This window comes from Mytilus galloprovincialis, chromosome 9 (assembly GCF_965363235.1).
Source record: "Mytilus galloprovincialis chromosome 9, xbMytGall1.hap1.1, whole genome shotgun sequence".
NCBI lineage: Eukaryota > Metazoa > Mollusca > Bivalvia > Mytilida > Mytilidae > Mytilus > Mytilus galloprovincialis.
The window spans coordinates 56671254-56694286 of record NC_134846.1 but is presented as its reverse complement, the minus strand read 5'-3'; the positions used below and the strand labels follow the sequence as shown (position 1 = coordinate 56694286).

The 23033-nt window shown below is 32.8% G+C and overlaps 1 protein-coding gene across 2 annotated transcripts in view; it reads right to left on the bottom strand.

Moving 5' to 3' along the window:
- LOC143045380 (polycystin-1-like protein 3) overlaps nucleotides 1-23033 on the bottom strand; it is an 81171-nt gene that overhangs the window by 11536 nt on the left and 46602 nt on the right. For both annotated transcript variants that reach the window (XM_076217837.1, XM_076217838.1), the window contains 12 exons: nucleotides 20864-21034; nucleotides 19639-19734; nucleotides 18302-18445; nucleotides 17330-17438; nucleotides 15871-16097; nucleotides 13662-13901; nucleotides 12265-12706; nucleotides 10838-11013; nucleotides 9934-10161; nucleotides 8678-8848; nucleotides 7697-7857; nucleotides 6434-7175 (listed from right to left, as the gene is read on the bottom strand). In XM_076217837.1, coding sequence (XP_076073952.1) covers nucleotides 6434-7175; nucleotides 7697-7857; nucleotides 8678-8848; nucleotides 9934-10161; nucleotides 10838-11013; nucleotides 12265-12706; nucleotides 13662-13901; nucleotides 15871-16097; nucleotides 17330-17438; nucleotides 18302-18445; nucleotides 19639-19734; nucleotides 20864-21034 — 2907 coding nt within the window. The remainder of the gene's footprint in view (nucleotides 1-6433; nucleotides 7176-7696; nucleotides 7858-8677; nucleotides 8849-9933; nucleotides 10162-10837; nucleotides 11014-12264; nucleotides 12707-13661; nucleotides 13902-15870; nucleotides 16098-17329; nucleotides 17439-18301; nucleotides 18446-19638; nucleotides 19735-20863; nucleotides 21035-23033) is intronic.

Below are 23033 nucleotides of genomic sequence, written 5' to 3'. Positions count from 1 at the left end.
TCTGTACATGATAGATTTTGTTCGAAGCTAATGCAACCCTTTGAAAACACAGATTTCCCTTTACAAGTACAAACTAAATCTTGCAGAAATTCATATGACATCTGACTTTCGAGATAGACAAGAACCATCCGAACTGAAGAGGAGAATGTAGGGTAGTTTTGCTATATAGGAAGACATCAATTATGTCTGGAGTGAAGCTCTTATTACATATTACTTAAAAGTAGATCCACAAGGAGGAAGTTTGACAAGGGAGAAATTTTAAAATGTAAAATTGAGAATGAAAATGGGGAATTTGTAGACGAGACAACAACCCGACCATAGAACAGACAATTTTAGCCATTGTTATACTCAATCTGTTATCACAATTATCTATTTTGAGTTTTGACTTCAGATCATTCAACCTAACAAAAAGATCTCGAGCTGCATCTATCGATTTATCGATGTCACAATTCGAAAGGTTTGACAAATCGGTGAAATCATCTGGGTTGTCCTGAAAAACAGTGCACTTACCGATCCTATCCAGGGATAACGTTGTATCGCATCATGTTACAGCATATGCGGCCGGTAGAATGTTACAGATGACAAACCCGAGACTTTAAAATTTTTCGTGGACAGGTATATAGAGCGGCACAAATCTTGTGTACAAGTGATAGTGCCTGTTTGAAACCATAGCTCATGCGAATGCTGCATGGAGGGGAAGTAATGAACGCATAAGATCAGAACATCTGTATCTTGTGACTTTATTATTATTATCCTAGTACCATTGATTCCTTTAACACCCAACTTTTTGTCTGCATGAATAGCATGTACAATCATGCGGGTATTTACTTCATCGGTCGCCCAAAAAATTCTTAAAACCTGAATACTCTTTCTGAACAAATTTAGGGTTCTTGAAAGTGCTACCTAGATAAATGACTTCCTCGTATATCATATTAACTGTTGATTTACCATGATGCTAAACACTCGATTCGCCAAGAAATCTGAGTAAGGCCTGCTGGTTCTCACTGACTCAAAGAATTTTTTTCCAGACAGGAATTTGACGACCTCCTATATATGACCTGAAACACTTTTACAGACGAACAAAAACTTGATTCAGCTTTAAAAAAAAACTGCAGTTGTGTCTGCTAGTGTACGATTTATAGCAAGAATGGTGTTACAATATTTTGTAATCATCAGTACGAAGATGGTCTAGGTCTCAAGCATCATGCAATATACTTAAATATACATGATCTTTCCGTGCTCCCATAGCCTCGATTATACTTGTGTGTGCTAATTCCTCGCATATTAATAAGCAATTCAGTAGAAAAACCCTGACATATAACACACATCATCCCATTGTATTTTAATCCTATTTCGTTTAGGGCTTGATGGGCATAGTTTAACAGGTCTGTGAATGTATGCTATATTCCGGGTCTGAAACATGACCGAAGGATTTGATTTGTAAATTACAATTATAACAAAACTATTAATTCAAAAAAAAAATTAAAGTTATAAAAACAAAAACAAAAATTTACTAAAACAAAACAACGATCTTTAAACCACCTGTACTATTCAAAACATACAAATCGACCATACAACAAGCAAAAAAGAGAAATAAAGTTAGTGACAATTGTCCTAGTTAATGGCCTGATAGTGTAAGCTAAAAAACGATTAACGGCACGAGAAAGGCGTGATTGAATCGAGGCAGAATTATGTATTAGATAAAATACAAAGGTAACAAAGAAACAGGCCGGTAACAACCGTTGCCGGATAGTTTTTCTGCACGAGTAGTCAGGTCAAGGTCCGAGGCGATAGCCGAGGACCTTGACCTGACTACAAGTGCAGAAAAACTATTCGGCTGGTTGTAACCGGCCTGTTTCTTTTGTTACTTTTGTTTTTTATCTGACTTGTACGACGTTTCAAGTAATAATACTTTTAAGCAAGACTAAACATTTGAGAAACTTGGATAGCAATAAAGCAGTAAATGTAAGTTATAGTATAAACACATTTTTTTTTCATTTCCCTTCAACCGAGATTTTTTTTCAAGAAAAAAAATCAGGAATCTTATAATTCGATAAAAAAAGAACCATTTCAAAAAAAAGATAATTGTTGTACACATTTAAGGCTAATTCATTTTAAAATACACAGGCTGTGATCTTTATTTTTGATGAAAAAATGCAGGATGAACCATTCAATCCCCCCATACCCCATAAAAAAAATCGTAAAAATCGCGCGTTTGTTGCCAAATACATGAATTTAATATGCAGTGATGGGGGTCCCGGGGGTTGGAACAACCCTTTTTTTGACGATCAATGCATTTAAATGGGGACATAAAGTTGGACCCCCCTGTTTTGTTCTGGATTTAGACATGTATCCGCCACTAATATAAATTCGATAACAATATAAAGGTATCAAAAGAATGAATTTCCTACTTCATTAGGGAATGAAATATTTATGAAAAAAATGGATTTTGTCTTAGTATTATATATATTCAGGAATATACTTTGTGAATTTTTTTAAAACTCATGCTCGTCTCTAGATCTGCAAGTGTTGATCGGGATTAAACACGTGTTACTATATGATCCAATCGCAGCTTACCGCCCAAAATTGATGACATAAGTTGAAAGATTTTCTTCTAGATTTGCTGCTTATTTGGACGTGTAGTAGATGAACACTATTTGTTTATAGGATCAATCGTGCATTGGTGAGTTGATAGGGATTTTATCTTTTGATATTAGATTTGATTTTTATTTACTTATTTCTTGTCTTATTTTTATTGAAATGTTCACGTCAGTATCATCCTTTCTTTACTTTCAGCATTGTCCAAAATACTATTCATGTCCATATATTGAAGAAAAACATTTATTGACCGATTATTTGCTTCATGAAGGGGGCGGTATGTTCTTTTTTGAGTATATTAACTATTTACTTTTCAACGCCATCACCCAAATGTTTTTGTTTAAATTAGCACCAGGGGCTGATCCAGTCATTTTAAAAAGGGGGGTTCCAACTATATGTCCCCATTCAAATGCATTGATCGGCAAACAAAAAAGGGGGGGTTGGTCGATCAATCGTAAACTGACCCCCCCCCCCCCTTGGGTCCGCCAATGAGCACTATTAAAAGTATTTGGAAAATCAGGAATCATTCAAAACATTAATTTGTCATCTGCTTGACCATAATACATTTTTTCTCATAAAATTTGGGATCAAAATATCTATTTTAGGAGAAAACCATACCCCCCAAGTTAAATGTCTAATCCCTTAGTGTACTGATGTGAATAGTATTTAACTGGAAATGTTTGAAAAAAGATAACGTAAATATTTTGTTCAATAAAAAGACAGGAAATAAGTCGGTGAACCAAAAAGTTCAAATCTAATTGAAAGTTAAAGTGCCAATGAACTCACTGATCATGCACGAGTGATTCTATTCATAAAAAGTGTCCGTGTAACAACTAAAAAGAGTCCGTGTATCGTCTAAAAAGAGTCCGTGTAACACCCGTTAATGTACTGTTTTTCTATAGCTCTGCGGGGGGCAAAGTCGTACAATACTAAATTTGTGTTCAAAATTGCTATTTTCTTCTCCCTGATTAACATTACACGAAAGATATTTGGCACACATATGAACCATGTCTTATTGATGTAATCAGAGTAAAAATCCGTAAAAGTAACACACAATAAATTTTCTTTCGTTAAAAATGTGGTTTTCAGCTAGAAAAATAGTCTTACTAAAATCATGAAATACTTATACTTAAATTATTAGTGTTGTCAACGGTTAACCGGTTAACCATTTGAACGACCGAATACCGAATACCAAAAATGCTAACCGGTTAACCGGATTTTTTTGCAATTCTAATAGATTATCTATATGATATAAATTTGTATTGAAATCATTAAATAGTTGTGTTTTCTTTAAAAATTGTCGTTGTGGTAATTAATTTGACGGATCAATTGTCCAGTATATTGATTGCTATTGTTAATCCAAAAATATAAAATTAATTAGAACTTGTCTCTCAGCTCGGGGCAAGATCTTAAGAAACATAATTAGTTACATTTTTTTTAACAGTAATTTTTAATCAGTAATACGATTAAAATTTACGATTCACTTCATTATTTTTTTTTATCTTATATTGTGTAGACCTACACCTGAATGTGCAATCTCCATCGGGCAAGTCTTTGTCATACTTTAAACTAATTGCTAACTCAAACACCGTAAAAAGCAAACCAACGTAAATGTAATCAATGTATACTTGATGGTACGAATATCAGGATTAATCAATTTAATTTGAATTACCTCACATCATTTTCGGAGACAACAAGACAAAATGGAAGAATCTCGGTTTCGGACATATTCTATTCTAAGAGACCAAGAGGTGTTTTTTCTATTTTTCAATCTGAAGTTAGTACAAACGTCAATGTTGATACCGTGTATTTGATACTTAAAAGTCAATTTCGACAGGAATCATCACAGACAAGCCTTATAATACCAAAGGACAAACTTCAGTTCATCGTATTATAATAACGTAAATGTATGACTTGATTGGAAGGTAGTCTCATTGACATTCATATCACATCTTCTTATATCGATGTGTAGGGTACCATTGATAAGGCCTTCAAACATCAACTTAAACTACCGGTTAACCGGTTTATCGGTCGAACGATTATACGAGTAACCGGTTAGACAAAAGTGTACGATTTGACAACACTATATGTTATATAAATCTTTTCAGCTTTCGTTATATCATAAATTTAATATTTAGGCTAAATGATAAGCATCATTTGAACAAATAACACAGAAAGCAATAATTTAATTTTTCGTGCTGAGTATGGCCTGTAAGAGGAGGTATTTTTGGGTACCCTAAGGAACCACAAAATTTTGAAAAACGTGACCACGGGAGGTTACGACGACATTCATGACTTGAAAATATAAAGATTTTCAATACTAATAGTTTGCATATAGAAATAGCCGTGTGTTATCCGTTAACTTAAACTCGTTAACTAGACGTCTTTTTCGATACTGGGCACCCTACTATATTGTACGAGTTCAACAGTATAAAATAAATCACAAGACTCTTGCAATATTTGTCCAATAAAATGACTGTTAAATATGCTCATCTAGATATTTCAACAAACTAAATCTGTAAGTATGAATATTTTCTATCTCGTGGATTTTGTGATTACAAGGTGGCATTGTCTTTATGAGAACGAATTGTCATTAAACTATCACAAGAATTGTCAAATCAAATTAACCATACATTATGATCTAGAGGAAATGATGCAAATAACCATAAAAAGTACGAATGCATTCGAATACATATAATCTGTAATTACTGTGTGCAAGACCTGTAGGCGGACGGACAGACAGACGAACATATTACTTGAACCCCACGTACATTAAAGATGGAACTCCAACAAACTCAGATTAACATTTCTGAAGTTAAGTCTAATTTGGCGATGAGACAAATGTTGAAAGAGGAACTAGATATTAGTTATATGCATCTGGAATTATCTAAATTCTCTAAAAGTTGACCAAACAATGATGGCAACCAAATAATTTGTAGAGAGATGACTATACCTTTACGAGCGAAAACTCAAAATTCAAAAGCTTCAGAAGAAACCTCCGTAGCCGAATGGTCTAATAGTCGAACTGTCACGGAATATAAGTTCCTTCTTAATATAAGTTCCAAAAGGAAAAAAAATTCTGGAATATTATTTCCACAGGAATTAATATTACAGTAGATGTTCCTAACAGAATAAATAGTATAGAATATTTGTTCCAACAGGAATAGGTATTCTGACATTGTTTATAACAGAATTTCCAGTGGAACTTCAGTTAGGCGGATAAATATACGCTGACAGAACTACTGTATCACTAGCCTGTCAACACTGAGGTTAAGAGTTTGAATCACGCATTTGGCAGATGCACTCGACTCAAATCTTAATTGACCAGAATTGTCAAATGTCGGTGGCGCCCTTCATCAAATAACAATTGATCGCGACAAAATAGCTATATATTGTTAAAGAGGCATGCAAATCAATCAATCAATCAATCAATCAATCAATCTATTAATCAATCAAAATCTTCCGTTTGAGCTGCACTCATATGTAAACAATATATAAAACGCAAAGTATGGAACACCGTTTTAATCTGAAATTATAAATGGATATACGAAGATGTGTTATGAGTGTGAATGAGGCACTTCTTCATTCAATTCTCAATTTATAAAAGTAAACCATTATAGGTCAAAGTACGTTCTTCAACACGGAGCATTGGCTTACACCGAAAAGACAGCTATAACGGACGGTTTAATCTATATAGACAAAACTAGAAACTAGAAACATTGATAAACCAAATCAACAAACGACAACCATTGAACATCCGTTCAACTTCAACTTCATATGCAAATGTTGATTCATAAAAATGGCAAGTTGACAAACTATAACTGATAATACGTACCTTTATAGGATCCACAATTAAAAGAGATTCAAAAAAGGATAAAAGAAAGCTGGCAAGCCATTCATTTGACACTTCTTTTCCCCACTGCATGCTATAGAGTAACAAGAAAAACGCTGAACTAAGGACCGCAAGAATAACTATTGTCCAGGCAATATAAATAACCCAGTGTGGAAGCTTTTCCTTTTCCACAATTTTAATATCAGGTAGAACTTCTTTGTCACTGGTTCCCATTTCAGAAATTATTTCACTTTCTTTCTTCTCTTTTTTACCTTCTGATTTATCTTCTTTTTGCTCTGGTGACCTTTCTTTGTTTGCTTGCAAAGAAGTTTTTGATCTTGCATTTCTAAACAAATATGTGACGATGAAGATAGGAATGATCGATACAACTGCACCAACAATAGAAACATACAGAGTTCTTAGTGAGAAACGGAATGTGCCAATTTGCACAGAATCAGCAATTATCTGTTTCTCGTCTTCCGGCTGGAAAAACATAGCATTGCTGATCATTGCCAGAAACAGTAACGCCAGAATACAAGACAATCGCTGTACACGTGTAAATGCACTCCTCTGCTGACGTAGAATTACAGATAACCATAGATGATTCTCTGTCATGTTCATCCTTGTGTGTTGCGAAATTAACGTTTCAAATTCCAAGTTGTTCTTTGACAACGACGGTATAACGCGGTCTATCATACCATCTCCAATATCAAGGGCTAACCAATCATCACATAGAAAGATGAAACTAGAAAAAATAATGTTAGAGATTACATTGTATTTCATTTCATTTTTTCATATTTGCTTCAGCACGTTAGAAACTAATTTCTTCTGAACATGAAGAACTATAAATGCACTTTATCAATCTAGCATTATCTGATTTGAACGAACATGTTTAAATGCTTGATTATAACAAGAAAATGAAAAACAAAACCTTTTGTAAATTTCATGCGTCCGAAATTATTTCATGTATTGACCTTCATCAGGAACGCTTATAAACGTATAATTTAAAAAGGCTCAATGAAAATAGGACCTAACAAAACCAAATAACCAAATTATAACATTTCTAACATCAACTTTGCATGACCGTGGAAACCTTATTTTCTTTCAAAACATATAAAACTGGAAAACTAATATAAAGAATAATATTAAACTCGGAGACAATTAAATGTTGGCTTTTAAACTCAAAGAATACACGAATTTCTCAAATCAAAAATACTAATAAAAAAGATAATCAGCTATAAATAATATACTTGTATAGGAGAATACCTGTTTTCTTTTTGTAGATCGTGAATGACAATTTTATGTAGGTACCAACTTGAGTCATTGCCTTCACCCGTATTATCATGCCAAATTCTCATATAACAAAGATCTCCAAGGCACGTGTTTGTACTCATGATATAGGAACATACACTTCCCTTAAGAAAACCCTGTAAAAGGAAACACCTATATGTAAAGCAGCATACTATTTTTTCTGACTTCTAGAGACCAAGAAATGCAAATAGAAATATTGAGAATTTCATTAAAGTTTGATAAAAAGGTTTATTAATGCATGTGAAACAAGAATGTGTCCACAGTACACGGATGCCCCACTCGCACTATCATTTTCTATGTTTAGTGGACCGTGAAATAAATATTCTCTAATTTGGCATTAAAATTAGAATGATCTTATGAAAGGGAACATGCATTCTAAGTTTCAAGTTGATTGGACTTCTACTTCATCAAAAACTACCTTGAACAAAAACTTTAACCTGAAGCAGACAGACGGACGAACGAACGAACGAACGAACGGACGGACGGACAGACGAACAGACGCACAGACCAGAAAACATAATGCCCCTCTACTATCGTAGATGGGGCATAAAAATTATCTGCAATGTACGGGTATTTTGTTCTTTGGCAAAACTATGATGAAACGTAGTCAGATGTATTTCTTCACTTTGAGACAATTAAGCCACTTTAAAGCACCTTTTTTGGGGCGGCCAGTTTTATTGGTGAATGAAGCCTAAGTGCTCTGAGAAAACCACTGAACTTCGATAGGAAAACTGACAATCCTATACAATTAATATTAGAATTGAGTGCACCCGCACGAGCGGGTTCGACCTCACAACCTCAGTGTTGACTGACCAGTGATTACAGTTACTGTAGTAACTACTTAAACCACTCGGCCACCAAAGTCTCTTTATATTTATGACATTCCTATTTAATTACATAATAAAATAGCCACACTTGATATTTTTTAAATCTTGCCTTCTTGTTTCCATCAGACAGCATACGAACTCCAGTATCCTTATTTTCCCCAGCTACTATAAAACATACATTTGACTTCGTGCCGGATACCGGACGAAGACCAGTATGAATTGTTACCATGTAAAAATATTCATCGCAGCCTTTGTTATCACACATGAAATATGGTATCCACTATAATATAAATTCAAAACATTCACTTAGTATTTCGTCTATCTTTAAACTAAATGTTCTGTAAGTCAATAAATGTCAGCTATAGTATACAGTTAGCGTACAGAAGTGAGTTCCCATGGTAAAATGGCCTATCATTGCATCTGAAGTCGATATGTTTTCAAAAATGTATTACCAAGTACAATGTATCTACATGACCAATGTATATCAAATAAATACCATAATATGCAGAAATGTCTGAAGTTTAATTATTTATTGAACCATATTATTATTCCGGATCATATTTTTTCTAAACACGGGGTGAACACATTGAGAAATATTTTTGGAAACATTTGCTGGGCATTCGAATCATGATTCTTAAATCGTAAAAATTTGCATTAGTATTCAACCCATCAAAATTTTAAATCGAACCTCACGAAACTTGCGTCCAAATAAACAATAAAACTTCAGACATTTCTTCATCTTATGATATTTATTTAAAAGAAATTGGCCATGTAGTTACTTGGCAATCTATTTTTTGAAAATATCGATTTGCTTGAAAATGATTTGACATTCTTTGAGTGGGAACTACATTTTGACAACTAACTGTATATAATCAAACAAAATAAATTGTTTTAATAATGCTGTTTATGTTTGTTTGTATTTCCCTGATTAATAAAATTTTAAGAATATGATATTTTTTATCAAATGAAGGATGACTGTGTAACTTCTATCTAAGTGTATTGTCAACTGTTAAATAAAGGCAATATTAGTATATTTGATGTTCAGACGTCATAAATCTATTAAGCGATAACAACCCGGATGGTAAACCAAAATTGGGAAACACGCTATAAAAAAAAACCATCGGAATAACAAAAACACTAAAAACGGACTACTTGATAACAACTGTCATACTCATGACTTGGTAAAGGACATTAAAAAGCAATTATAATAATTTTCTTTGAGTTAATGTTTGCACAAAGTATTGCAAATGTCTTTGTATTTACTGCAATTTTCTCTTCGATAAAAGGAAGTCGTGTTCATTTAGAAGCAGCGAACTTCTTCAAGAGATAATAATTATTTTTCTTACATTTTCACGTTTTACTTACTTTAAAAATATCAGTTTTATCCTTTCGTCTGAAGTATATAAATAAACCGACATATATTAAGAATAGACCTATCATGGTGCCATACACAGCAGCGTTAGAAGCATCAAACTGTGCAAACACATTATGGAAGTCTATAAGGTTTGGAGTCAAAAAGCTAGTGGCAAAAAACTTTCCTGCTGCTGGAGGACATCTACACACTGTTTCGTTGAGAGTTGAAAATGGCAGAACCTAAAAAAGAATAATATATTGAATATTAATGAATGCATTCTACAACATCAGTACAGTGCGTTTTTTCTTGTTTTGTGTTGTCTTCTTTAAATACCAAGTAAGTGTTCTTATTACCAACATTTGTAAAACTCTATTTGATTTGATTTAACATTTACGTAGTGTATCTTTTAAAATTATGTTTCCTTTAAATGAATTATCTACTTTCTTCATTAAAGAGTGTCTTTTAATTGTAGTGTATTTTTGTTGTTTCTATCTCATTTTAACTACGTTGCATTCAAGATTCCTTGCATTTAGTTTCTCCAAAACCTTTACGTTTCAATACCAAAGGGGAACACATCAAATATTCAATCATTAACAATATAAAGAAGAAGATGTGGTATGATAGCTAATGAGACAACTCCCCACAAGAGATCAAATGACACATAAATCATCAACCATAGGTACTGTAGGTAACCATACGGTCTCATTATTGAGCAAAGCCCAAACAGCATAGTCAGCTATAAAATGCTTCGAAATGACAAATGTAAAACAATTCAAACGAAAAAATACACTATCATATACAACCATATCTTTACGTGAAAATAGTATGTGTTCTTTGTGACTAATAGGTTAAGTTCTATATTTTACACTAAGCCAAATGTCTATTTATGTTTTCTTATGGAAACTTTATACATACAGAACAGCCATTCGGATTCCAAGATTGTGATTGTCGATCAAACGATCTACATCCGGTAGTTACTATGGCAATACTCATATTTGTTAACAAAGTTATGTTTGTGTTTATATCAATGTCATCAACACTTCTACGTTTTCGATTGGTTAATAATGGAATTTCTTCTTCTTCTCTGGGTCCTGTACAAATATATATAAAAAATGTGTAAATCATTTTAAATGTGTGAGAACGTAATGTTTAAAAGCAATTACTGCAATGGAAATTACAATATAAATGAAGCCGCTCTTATGTATTATGGTAGATCTTTAGTAGAATGAGAACATTTGGGACGGAATGGTAATATAATAAGTACACACCTTACCTTGTCGAATATCTTTTTGATCTTTAAAAGGCAACCCCAATATTATAAGTTTTTATTTTTATTATAATTTAATTTTGTATGTAACGCGTCTTCTGATTGGCTGACGTTATTTTGTTATGAGCCTATAGACATAATTTAGTCATGTGACCGTGACGTCATCAACGTTTTTTTTATGGTTTTCTACGGTTTAAAATTGAATTTAGAATTAAATTATAAGAAATGACTGCAATATTTTTTCTGTCTATTCGAATTAATACAGTAAAAAATATTACAGTCATTCCTTAAATATTTAAATATACTTCTTCACTTTTTTGGTCTTTTGGAAAATGTTGTTTGTGCTGTATTTAGACCCTTCTACAACGAAATTTGTTTTTCATGCACACGTATAAAAATTACGGTTTTTATCCAACGCAATCATAGGTTTGAACGTAGTTTTCAATTTAGACTCGTGTGTATATATATATATATATATATCTATAGAAATGATAATGTATTCTACAATTTTGATGTTTATTCATTTTCTTCAAAACAACCAGGGCCGGACTAGGAGTGAACAATTTTTTTTTATGTTACCATGGATATTATTGAAGTCATTTTTAGTTTAAAAAAAGACAACATTTGACTAATATTTTCTAACAATGCCCTTATAATGTTTAATTATACTGATCTTTATCATCAAGGTATATAGTACATGTTAAACACATGCCGCATAATTTTGTTTTGAACTATTCGAACTATTCAACCCTGAATATGATTTCTTAAAAGAAACTTCATAGTAACATGACACAATTTTAGCCATAGAAGTAGTATCGATGTTTAGCATATTTAAAAACAATAAATGCAAACTGTATGTAATTTCGTACAGTCCTGTTATAACATTTTGCTACAGACATCCTCATACAATTTGATATATGTACCACATTAACCATTTTTATTAATTTATCTACCAAAATTTGTGGAGGATATCAACAGCAGAGTGTCCTTAAATTTCAGTATCTGCATAATAAAATACCTTATTTTAAAACAAAAGGACAACAATGTTTGGAAACCATCACGATGCATTTCTTACCCTCAATAGCATTTATAGCTATTATAACATTTCCTTCTTCCAGGGTCATGCTAGGAATAAAAACCTTGAAACCAAAAACTGTCCAACTTCTTGTAGAAATCTTTTCGGAAAAATCGTAATTGTTGATGGAAGGAGATATTTTGGATTTTGCCATCAACGTGAAATTGTATTCGTCAATATTAGAATCATCGAAACCTTCAGGTTTTAAGTAAATAAGAACAGCATCATTTTTATCTTGAAGGGGACTTATGAATTCCATTTTGTCTCCCAAAGTAGCAATGTGTTCCTGCGCGAACGCTATGCCCTCGTTCTGAATTCTCATGGTTAATGGAATGTCAACATCTTCCCGCTTGCCATCTCGCACAGATATTCCAATAATTCTTTCTCTGATTTGAGAATGTCCACCAGCATGCAAAAGCGGAGATTTCTTAAAAACGCTCACCTTTTGGTTAAGAAAAAAATAATAAAGATATAAACAAAAGTTTTCAATGGCGAACTAGCAAAAGTTGAAACAGCAAAAAAAAAAGTTTTTATGGACGTCCCCTTTTTGAATTCGACTTAAACTTCGGTTTTCAGTTCAGTTTTTCTTTTTTTCTCTAGTTTAAAACTTGTTTGTTTTGTAAATTTCTCTGCGTAGAACTTCCCTCAATTAATCATTTTTAATTATTATTAATGTATGCCTGGGATAGGAGTCCATTAAACATGTTAAAAATATTGTCTAAAAAGACAGTAGGTATATCATGACATTCTGTACCTATTTATTCCTACTCGTAATCGATAACAGTTTTAAAAATATTAGATGATGCTTGAATTTTGAAGTGATTTTTTTGTTCAAAACATTAAATGAGACGACTGACAAGGGACTACAAACCATTTTAATAATGACAATAGGGCACACACAACTTTTTTTTTAAAAGATAAAATAAGAATTACACACAGTTTTAAATGATATCATAAATCCATAGCATTCCATCAGTTCCAATTAATCACTTAACAGATACACACACTTTCAAAACTAACTGGCTTGGCAAGAAACCAATGGTAACGCCTAATCGATGCTGGTGAGAATTTTATCAATACTCATTTATATTGATCAGCTGGATAGTACATTGAGAACAAATTAAATCAATTCTTTCTAATATATCCGGAGAAGGAAAGCTCGGGAATGAGAGGTCCTAAAACTTTATCTACATTGGTTTCTAACCTGTCACCACTGAGTTTGTGAATTTTAACAGTCTTTTTCAAAAAAGATTTCCTAATTTGCTGGTTCTCAACGGAAATTACAGATTTTTTTAGATGGCTTGATTAAAAAATAAGTAACTTGTTCATCGAAACTTTTTTTTATGTCAATAAAAGAGCGTACAAAACCCAATGACATTTCTCTTTAATTCACAAACCTGGAGTTCCAGTTCTGTAGCTGTTATATTTTCGAGAGTGTCATTCTGTAAATCCAATATAAATCCGTCCCGTTTAATTTCAGACCGATTAAGGAACATTTCTGCGGAATCTTTTTCAATACTAACGTTCAAGTTTTTTTGTCGCGTAACTTTCTCGCCTTCCCCAAAAGCTATTGTTGAAGATGTGATGTTGATAGCTGAATCGAGTGTTCCAATAAGCTTATCCACTGTGGCACTTGTCTGCAAAAATATTAAATTAATTAAAAAAAAGTTGCATATTAAGGAATTGTCTAAATATATAAGTCTCGAATTATTAAAGACATATTCCGCATGCTTAGGTATGTCCCATTATTGTGCTATTGTAAAACATTTTTGTATTATTGCCGTTTTTGCTAATTTGATTTGTCTATGCCATTTTATGTTTCTTTGATTCATATATGACGTGGCTCTGTACTTATATATACCTTCATTGTGTTATTGTTCTATGTTAAATATGTGTATTCTTGTCTTTAATTCTTGCTAATATGCTTTTCTGTGTGCCAATTTATGCTTCTTTGTCACATATTTGTTTGTTTTTGTGGTGAATAAGAGTATAACACATTGTTGATTTCTGTACTCCTATTTTTTTACATTTTAGACATTATGTGTGTTAGTTTTGTACACATATCGTTGTCAATATAATGGAATTTAATGCGACTGTCGTACAAGTGAGAGGCTTAGCTAGCTTTCAAACGAGGTTTAATCCACCATTTTCTACATACGAAAATGCCTTTACCACGTCAGGAATATGAAAGTTGTTATCCATTCGTTTGATGTGTTAGACCTTTTGATTTTGTCAATTGATTAGGAATGTTTCTTTTGGAATTTTCCTCGGAATTCGGTATTTTTGTGATTTTACTTTTTACGGTACCAGTGTGGTAGTCTCATCGGTAACATTATGTTTAATTCCAGATTGTGTCATTTTGACTGCGTGTTGATTACCATGACGCGGTGATGCTTGCATAGCAGGATACGCTTACACCATACCGAGCCCTCCAGTTATAAACTTAACTCAGTACTCGGCATAAAACATTTGTGCTCGAAACTCCAAAGTCAGTTGTTGGTTGGTTGGTTACTCGAAACTTTTATGACGGCAATGCCAGGTATATGTCCGTTTTGGAATTAGGTAGACTTGTGTGTCAATTTTTAACTGTTACACCACTGTTTTCTTTTAGGAGGTGGTTGAGCGCCTTCAAACAGGGAAAAGCAGGAAACACCTATAAATTGGTGTCGTCTGTTACTGTTTATCGTTTGTAGTCTTTGTTTTTTGTTTTATACAGTTTGTTCTAAATGTATTGATCTGTTCAACCACTATTCAAGGTTAAGTAGGAGGGTTGGATTCACGCTATAATTTCTAACCCCGGCACATTTTGCATTTGATACCGGAAGCTTGTAATTCAGGGGTTGCCGTCTGTTGCTGGTCAAGTACGTACGTTGGCCAGATATGAGTTTATTTTCCAAAAGACTCATCAGTCGCTCAAATCGAAATCGTTAAAAAGGCCAAATGAAGCACAAAGTTGAAAAGCATAAAGAACCCAAAATGTCGAAAGGTTTTTTTCAGATACCGTTAAGGTGTTATCTATTCATGGGAAAGAAACTCCGCAGTATTTCGAAAATTAAAAATTTTGAAAACAGCTAATTATATCATTTTGATCATATCAATGATAAATCATGTCAACACAGAGGCGCTTATTACTATGCTGGTGATATCATCGGATGGGCAACCTCTGCAAGCAGTGGCATACTTGTAGTGGTTGTAAATAAACTTAATATCATAAATACCAGGATTAAGCTTTGGACACCAGACGCGCGTTTCGGCTACCAACGACTCATTAGTGGCGCTCGACTCGAAACACATAAAAGGACAAATAAAGCACGAAGTTGATCAAACTTTGATACGAAAAATGTTAACATGGAGATTCAGCCTCACAAATTGCACCCGTCGTATCTCAAGACAAGTCAAAATCATTTAATAAATCAATAAAGACATAATCATTGATAATTGATGAACAAAACTATTTCGACGGTATATTAAACATAGTTACTTTTATCTGATACACAGAATATGTAAATTCACTTTAAAATTGCCACTTTTTAAGCTGCCATATGTCAAAGTCAAAGCCCATTACTATGGCAACATGAAATGTTTACTAACATTATGTGAACTTACACTATTAGCCATATTTGTCTGTCTTTCGCGTATTTTTCTTTTCTTTTCATACATTAAATGAATCAGATCATCTGTAATAGAAGTGTAACCTGCTATTCCCTCTGGATGATATCTGTAGTACTCTATCAACTCATCTTCAACCATCTCTTTTGTCAAGGTCTTATTCAAATTCTCCTGGCTAGCAGTCGACAGGAATTCAACATTTTCAGATAATATACCAAGAACATCTAAGGGAAAATACAGTTATATTATTATATGCCATATATAAGTGCTATATAGTATTACTAAAATTGCCCGAATGCTCGTGCATCTATCGTTTATACTGAAAGACAGACTATATTTACTACTTAAGGGAAAACGGTACTATTTATTTTGCCATAGGCAACATTATTAACATTTTCTAAATTTACCACTTTTTAAGATAAAAACCTGGATAAAACAGTTATATGGTGTGTTAGTACTTTATTATTGTGTTTTAAAAATTAAAGCCAAATAGTATCATGACCAACTTCCAACGGAGCTTGTTTATGTTATCCATGCCCACCGTCATTTTGCACCAAATTTATGAAATTGAAAAATGAAATCTTTTCGAATTATTCTCTAGAAAATATTTCAATAGGTTTCAAAATTTATATTGTAAATATACACACTGCAGTTATTCATAGATAAATAAAAAATATATTGTACCCTTACATCCAATCACAGCGCTCCTAATTTGACTTCCTTCACCTGCCTTAAAAGGCCAACCTAATGCTGGGAAAATTAAATACTACCGTTTTCCCTTAAATGAGAGGCACAGACACAATAAAACGTTGAATGAGTGCCAAATATCGTTGACTAATGATATAGGATTATCCTTTAATTGGCATTATTACAAACTTTAAAATAATCAAGAATGTGTCCCCAGTACACGGATGCCCCATCCGCACTATCATTTTCTGTGTTCAGTGGATCGTGAAAATATCTAATTTGGCATTACAATTAGAAAGATCATTATATCACAGGGAACATGTGTACTAAGTTTCAAGTTGATTGGACTTCAAGTTCATCAAAAACTACCTCGACCAAAAACTTAAACCTGAAGCGGGACAAACCAGATTACATAATGCCCATAAATGCGGCATAAAAAAAACCAAAAGATTCAAAGTCAAGTGACCTTAAATAAGGGGACAGAGCACAACAGTCTTTATAGAAGTGAAATAAGTCAATGCTAATACAATTGCATACTAAATATGTCAAAGATAGACGACTGCAGTTATAGTGTAAAATCTGGTATTTTTAAAACAGTTACACTGATTCAAACGCTTCAAATCCTCTTTAAATACTTTGTCTGTCTTGTCCTTATAGACGATCCGAGTTGTCTTATTGACGGTCGGAGTTGTCTTCTTAGACGGTCCGAGTGGTATCGGTCCGACTTGTCTCCGGACCGATCGAGTTGTCCAACATTCTTCATAATTACCTGCTGTTGCTTCCTGGATGTTTTCTCGCTCTGTCATTGGTAGTGGGATTTTGTTAGACACTTTCTGTATATTTTGTAATAAATTATATGCAACTGTAGAAACTTCTGCCTAAATAGAACAAAAAATAATTACATGTTTAATTTAAACATACTTTGCAAATATGGCCATGATTTTCTCACTTGAATTTTTAATGAAATGTCTTTACGATTAAACATTTAGGATCACATATTTATTTACAAAATTTCATTTCAAATTGCAATCAAACATTCTGTCACAAATGGATCCGCTGAAATAAGATTAGACCCCTCCCATAAACCATCAACCTAATCAATAGCTGTTTCATTGTATCCTTATTGAGGGAATCAAAAGTGTTGATGTGTGGCAAATCTTTCGAAAAATATAATTTTTAATTACATGTACAAGCATGTACAGTCAAACAAATTTACACATGAATTGCTTAGGTTAAGTGTTTGAACTTCTAAACATATTAGAAACAGGAATAATAATTGTCATGAGCACATAGGCACTTTTCTCAGAAAAAAATTTCCTATATACATTAATATAACATAACGTTATATATCAAAAAAAATCTGAGACAAGTGCCTGTGCATGAGCAGACGACATTAAAGACATAAATAGAGAAGAAGACATAAATAGAGAAGAACACATCAATAGAGAAGAACACATCAATAGAAAAGAACACATCAATAGAGAAGATTACATCAAAAGAAGAACACATCAATAGAGAAGAACACACCCATAGAGAAGAACATATCAATAGAGAAGAACACATCCATAGAGAAGAACACATCTATAGAGAAGAACACATCCATAGAAGAACACATAAATAGAGAAGAACACATCAATAGAGAAGATTACATCAAAAGAAGAACACATCAATAGAGAAGAACACATCTATAGAGAAGAACACATCCATAGAGAAGAACCCATCAATAGAGAAGAAGACTTACTGATGAGTTTTCTGTCATGACATCTATGTTAGATATACAAGCTTGTATGGTTTTTGCGATCAATACCGTATCTGCAGGCAAAATTACCAGCGATGAGTTTTCTGGAACTTTATCCAATACTTTAGACATAAGATCTAGATTTCGCTGAAAAACAGAATTAATTGTATACCATATTTCTATAAAGATTGAAAGTATTAATTTCGTTTTTTTTGCATTACTAGTTGATAATAAGTAAAACTCCATGTTTTAAGTTACACCCCAATTTACCAATCGATAAACCGGCAATGTTAGTTATCTTGGTGTAGTCAGGGGTGTACAGAATTTTACACCGTTGTTGAAAATGCATACACCCTGAGGCGCAGCTGAATGGGTGTATGAATTTTCAACAACGGTGTAAAATTAAAAATTGGTAACGAAAAATTTTTTAACTTCGATGTTGCTGCGCGTTGTCAAGTTTATACTTTTTTTTCTTTATTCTGGGGAAAACTCAGAAAAATTTTGTGTTCTTTTGAATTTTTGGGTAATTTTTTTTTATTACTATTATTTTTGTCCTAAAATTTATCTATTTTTTATTTTTGACATTTTTTTTTTTTTTTGACATTTTTTTATTTTTATTTTGGCAATTTTTTTTTTTTAATTTTTTGGCAAAATATTATTTATCCCAGGGTGAACAAGGATGGGGTGTTATTTACACCGGGGTAATTTACCAATCAGATTGCAGGATATTTGCTGCATAAGAAATAATTATAGTTAACACCTGGATCTTGATTTTTTATTTTTTTCTCAAAACAAAATATGATTTTCTTATTGTTTTTATTTGCACTCCCATTTACCTATTGCTTAGCTCGTTATCACAACCAATACCTTCACCTTCTTTTTCAAGTAGGCCGAGTTAATCGATTTTTCATGTAGTCATTTATCAAATATATAACTAAAGCAAATCACTCAATAAAAAATTTAAGACGCACCTATGGTATGCTTTCATTGGAAAATATTTATTATTTGAAAGATTTATAATATATTTTGGATTTTTGAGGTGCAGAAACTACCCTAATCACCCCCTCTTCTAAAACTATCTTTAGTAAAAGTTGACTGTTTCTCGTTTTTATATAGATACATGTAACACCGTTGGTTTTCCCGTTTGAATGGTTTAAGACTAGTTATTTTTGGGGCCCTTTATCGCTTGCTGTTCGGTGTGAGCCAAGGCTCTCGGTTGAAGGCCGTACCTTGACCAATAATGGTTTACGTTTATAAATTGTTATTTGGATGGAGTATTGTCACATTGGCACTCATACCACATCTTCCTATATCTAGTAACATTAAAATGACTGTTTTACCTGTTGTAACGTATTTTGAACATCAGTCTGTAAATCGTCTTCATACGAGACAAGTCTGTCCAATGATGAAGTATCAGTTTGGGCCGTGGAGTTTTCCTTTTGAATAAAAATAACAAGTGACGAAAATCTTTAATAAATAGTATACTCCTAAAATCAATGAAGTTACACACATTCAGATTATGCGGTTAAACATATAAACTTCACTTTTAGGAGGTCAGAAAGAAAATATATACATAATTTGTCTACATGCAAAGATGTAAACTTCAAAGTTCAAACTAGAAAGAACAAGAGGCTGTCACAACGACAGCAAACCGGATTTATTAACATTTATGTGTGTCCTGCCAATATCACAAAAACCATAACTGATGAACGGTGAAAGTGTAAATCGTCAATATCAAATTTGACATCCATTTTGTCATCAGTATCAACATATTAAAATTTGAAAAGCTTAGGTTGAATGGGTCATGAGTAAATGCAACAACATGAATGGAAACGCCATTTTTCGATCTTTCAAGAACCATAACTGATGAACGGTAAAAATTAAAATCGACATTATTGAACTTGACCTCCATTTTGTCATCAGTAACAACATGTTAAAATTTGATAAGCTTTGGTTGAACGGTTCATGAGTAAATGCACGGACACGACTGGAAAAGCCATTTTTTAATCTTCAAGAACCATAACTCCTGAACGGTAAAAGTCAAAATCGTCATTATTGAACTAGTAATGACCTCCATTTTGTCATCAGTAACAATATATTAAAATTTGGGAAGCTTTGGTTGAACAGTTCATGCGTAAATGAACAGACACGACTGGAAATGCCATTTTTAATCTTTCAAGAACCATAACTCCTGAACGGTAAAAGTCAAAATCGTCATTATTGAACTTGACCTTCATTTTGTTGTCAGTAACAATATAATGAAATTTTAAAAGCTTTGGTTGAAAGGTTCATGAATAAATGCACGGACAACATTTGGTTGCCGCCCGCCCGACCGACCGCCCGACTGCCTGACGTACATTCCCAAATCAATAACCGACATTTTTGTCACAAAAATCCGATTAAAAACTAATTTTTTGATAAAATGCAACAAAAACTATGTATGTGAGTTGAACGAACCTTAGTCATCTTTTAAATATCAACAATAACTTTCTTGAATAACTAAGAGCAATGTAAATTTTACCATTTTCCTTTTCCTGATTTTTTTTAAATGTATTTTTAACTTACAAATGTTAAATTGTTATAAAAGCCAGCCGTTGATTTTATTAGGCGAAAGACTGCTATGTCATTACCACCAGCGTCGGTCATATCGTAGTTGTCATCAAAATTCTCAAGCATCTTAGTTGTTTTATTTTTATCTCCTTCATTGGACAGTGTGTATTCGTCATTTGGTAGACACTTTATAAAAGACATGAACATTTATTTATATCAACAATGGTTTTTCAAGCATGTGTCAGTACTACAGACCTATCATTATTCTTTGATGATAGAAAAAATAATAATAAGGAAATGTAATATGATTGTCGATGATACAACTAGCCATAAATTGAAAACGACAAAGATACTTATAGAGCGTGTCAAATGTTGAGCAGGATTTGTCTTTTAATATGTATAACCTATATCGATTCGTGAACATTTATAAGATTATATTAATCGTTTCAGAAGTATATAATACATAAATGAGACCGAGGGACAAAATGATAGACAGAAGAACGAATGATTATCATTTTGTTGTTGAGCAGGATCATGCTGACCTTCCTGGACACCCCAGTGTTTTGGGCTGTTCGTAAGGCTCAGTCTTTATATTGTTTGTTGTGTTTATATATTGTTGTTTGTCTTTCGGTCATTTTTTGTTTTTTACCCAATGATGCTGAAGTTGGTTTTTTACCCAATGATGCTGAAGTTTGTTTTTGAGTTTTGAATGTCACAACAATAAAAAATTAACTTTATACAGGTAAATAAATGAATTACACATATTTTAAAACTATAGTTTGAAACAGACATGGAAAAATCCAATTGCACGAGTTCGCTGTCTTTTCATAAATATGTTTATGTTTATATCGGATTAATAATGTATGATCGACAGTCTTCGAAGGTTACCTCCATTTGTTGATTAGATGGCACCTATATACTAAAATACAAACAAAATATCAATACATATCACCGATCCAATGTATTGTAAATTGCTTTTTTTAAAGATTTTTTTTAATAATTTGGATATATATATTAGCGTGTACAAATCAAGTATGAGTGTTTGAGTCAAATAGCCGCGAAATGAATTCGACAGGTAATAACCCTTTAGTTGTTGATAGTTGTTTATGGAATTACCCTTAACTTCCTTTGCGAATAGTCTTATCGTTAAGCAATTTACAATTTTCATATACATGTATAAAATTGAGAATGGAAATGGGGAATGTGTCGAAGAGACAACAACCCGACCAAATAAAAAAATGTATGAAAATATAAGATGTAGTATGATTGCTAATGAGACAGCTCTCCACAAGAGACCATAATAACACAGAAATTAACAAATACAATGTCACCGTACGACCTTCAACAATGAGCAAAGCCTATACCGCATAGTCAGCTATAACAGGCCCCGAAATGAAAATGAAAAACAATTCAAACGAGATAACTAACGGCCTAATTAATGTAAAAAAATAACAAAAAACAAATATGCAAAACATAAACAAACGACAACCATTGAATTACAGGCTGGCGGGGTTAAACATGTTAATGGGATCCCACCCCCTCTAACCTGGGAAAGTGGTATAACAGTACAACATAAGAACGAACTACAACTAGAGGCTCTAAAGAGCCTGTGTCGCTCATCTTGGTCTATGTGCATATCATAAACTAATAAAGATTTTCAAAATTTACAAAATTTATGAAAAATTGTTAAAAATTGACTATAAATGGCAATAACTCCTTAAGGGGTCAATTGACCATTTTGATCATGTTGACTTATTTGTAGGTCTTACTTTGCTGTACAATATTGCTGTTTACAGTTTATCTCTATCTATAATGATATTCAAGATAATAACCAGAAGCTGCAAAATTTTCTGAAAATTACCAATTCAGGGGCAGCAACCCACCAACGGGTTGCCTGATTGGTTTGAAATTTTCAGGGCAGATATACTTTGATCTTTGATTTCTGAGATTTTAGCCAAAAACTGCATTTTACCCTATGTACTATTTTTAGCTATGTCGGCCATCTTGATCCGCAGACAGGGTCATCGGGCACATTTTTAAAACTAGATACCCTAATGATGATTGTGGACAAGTTTGGTTTAATTTTGTCTTAGTAGTTTCAGATGAGAGGTTTTTTTTACATAACAAAAATTTACGAAAAATTTACAAAAATTGACCATAAAGAACAATAACTCCTTAAGGGATC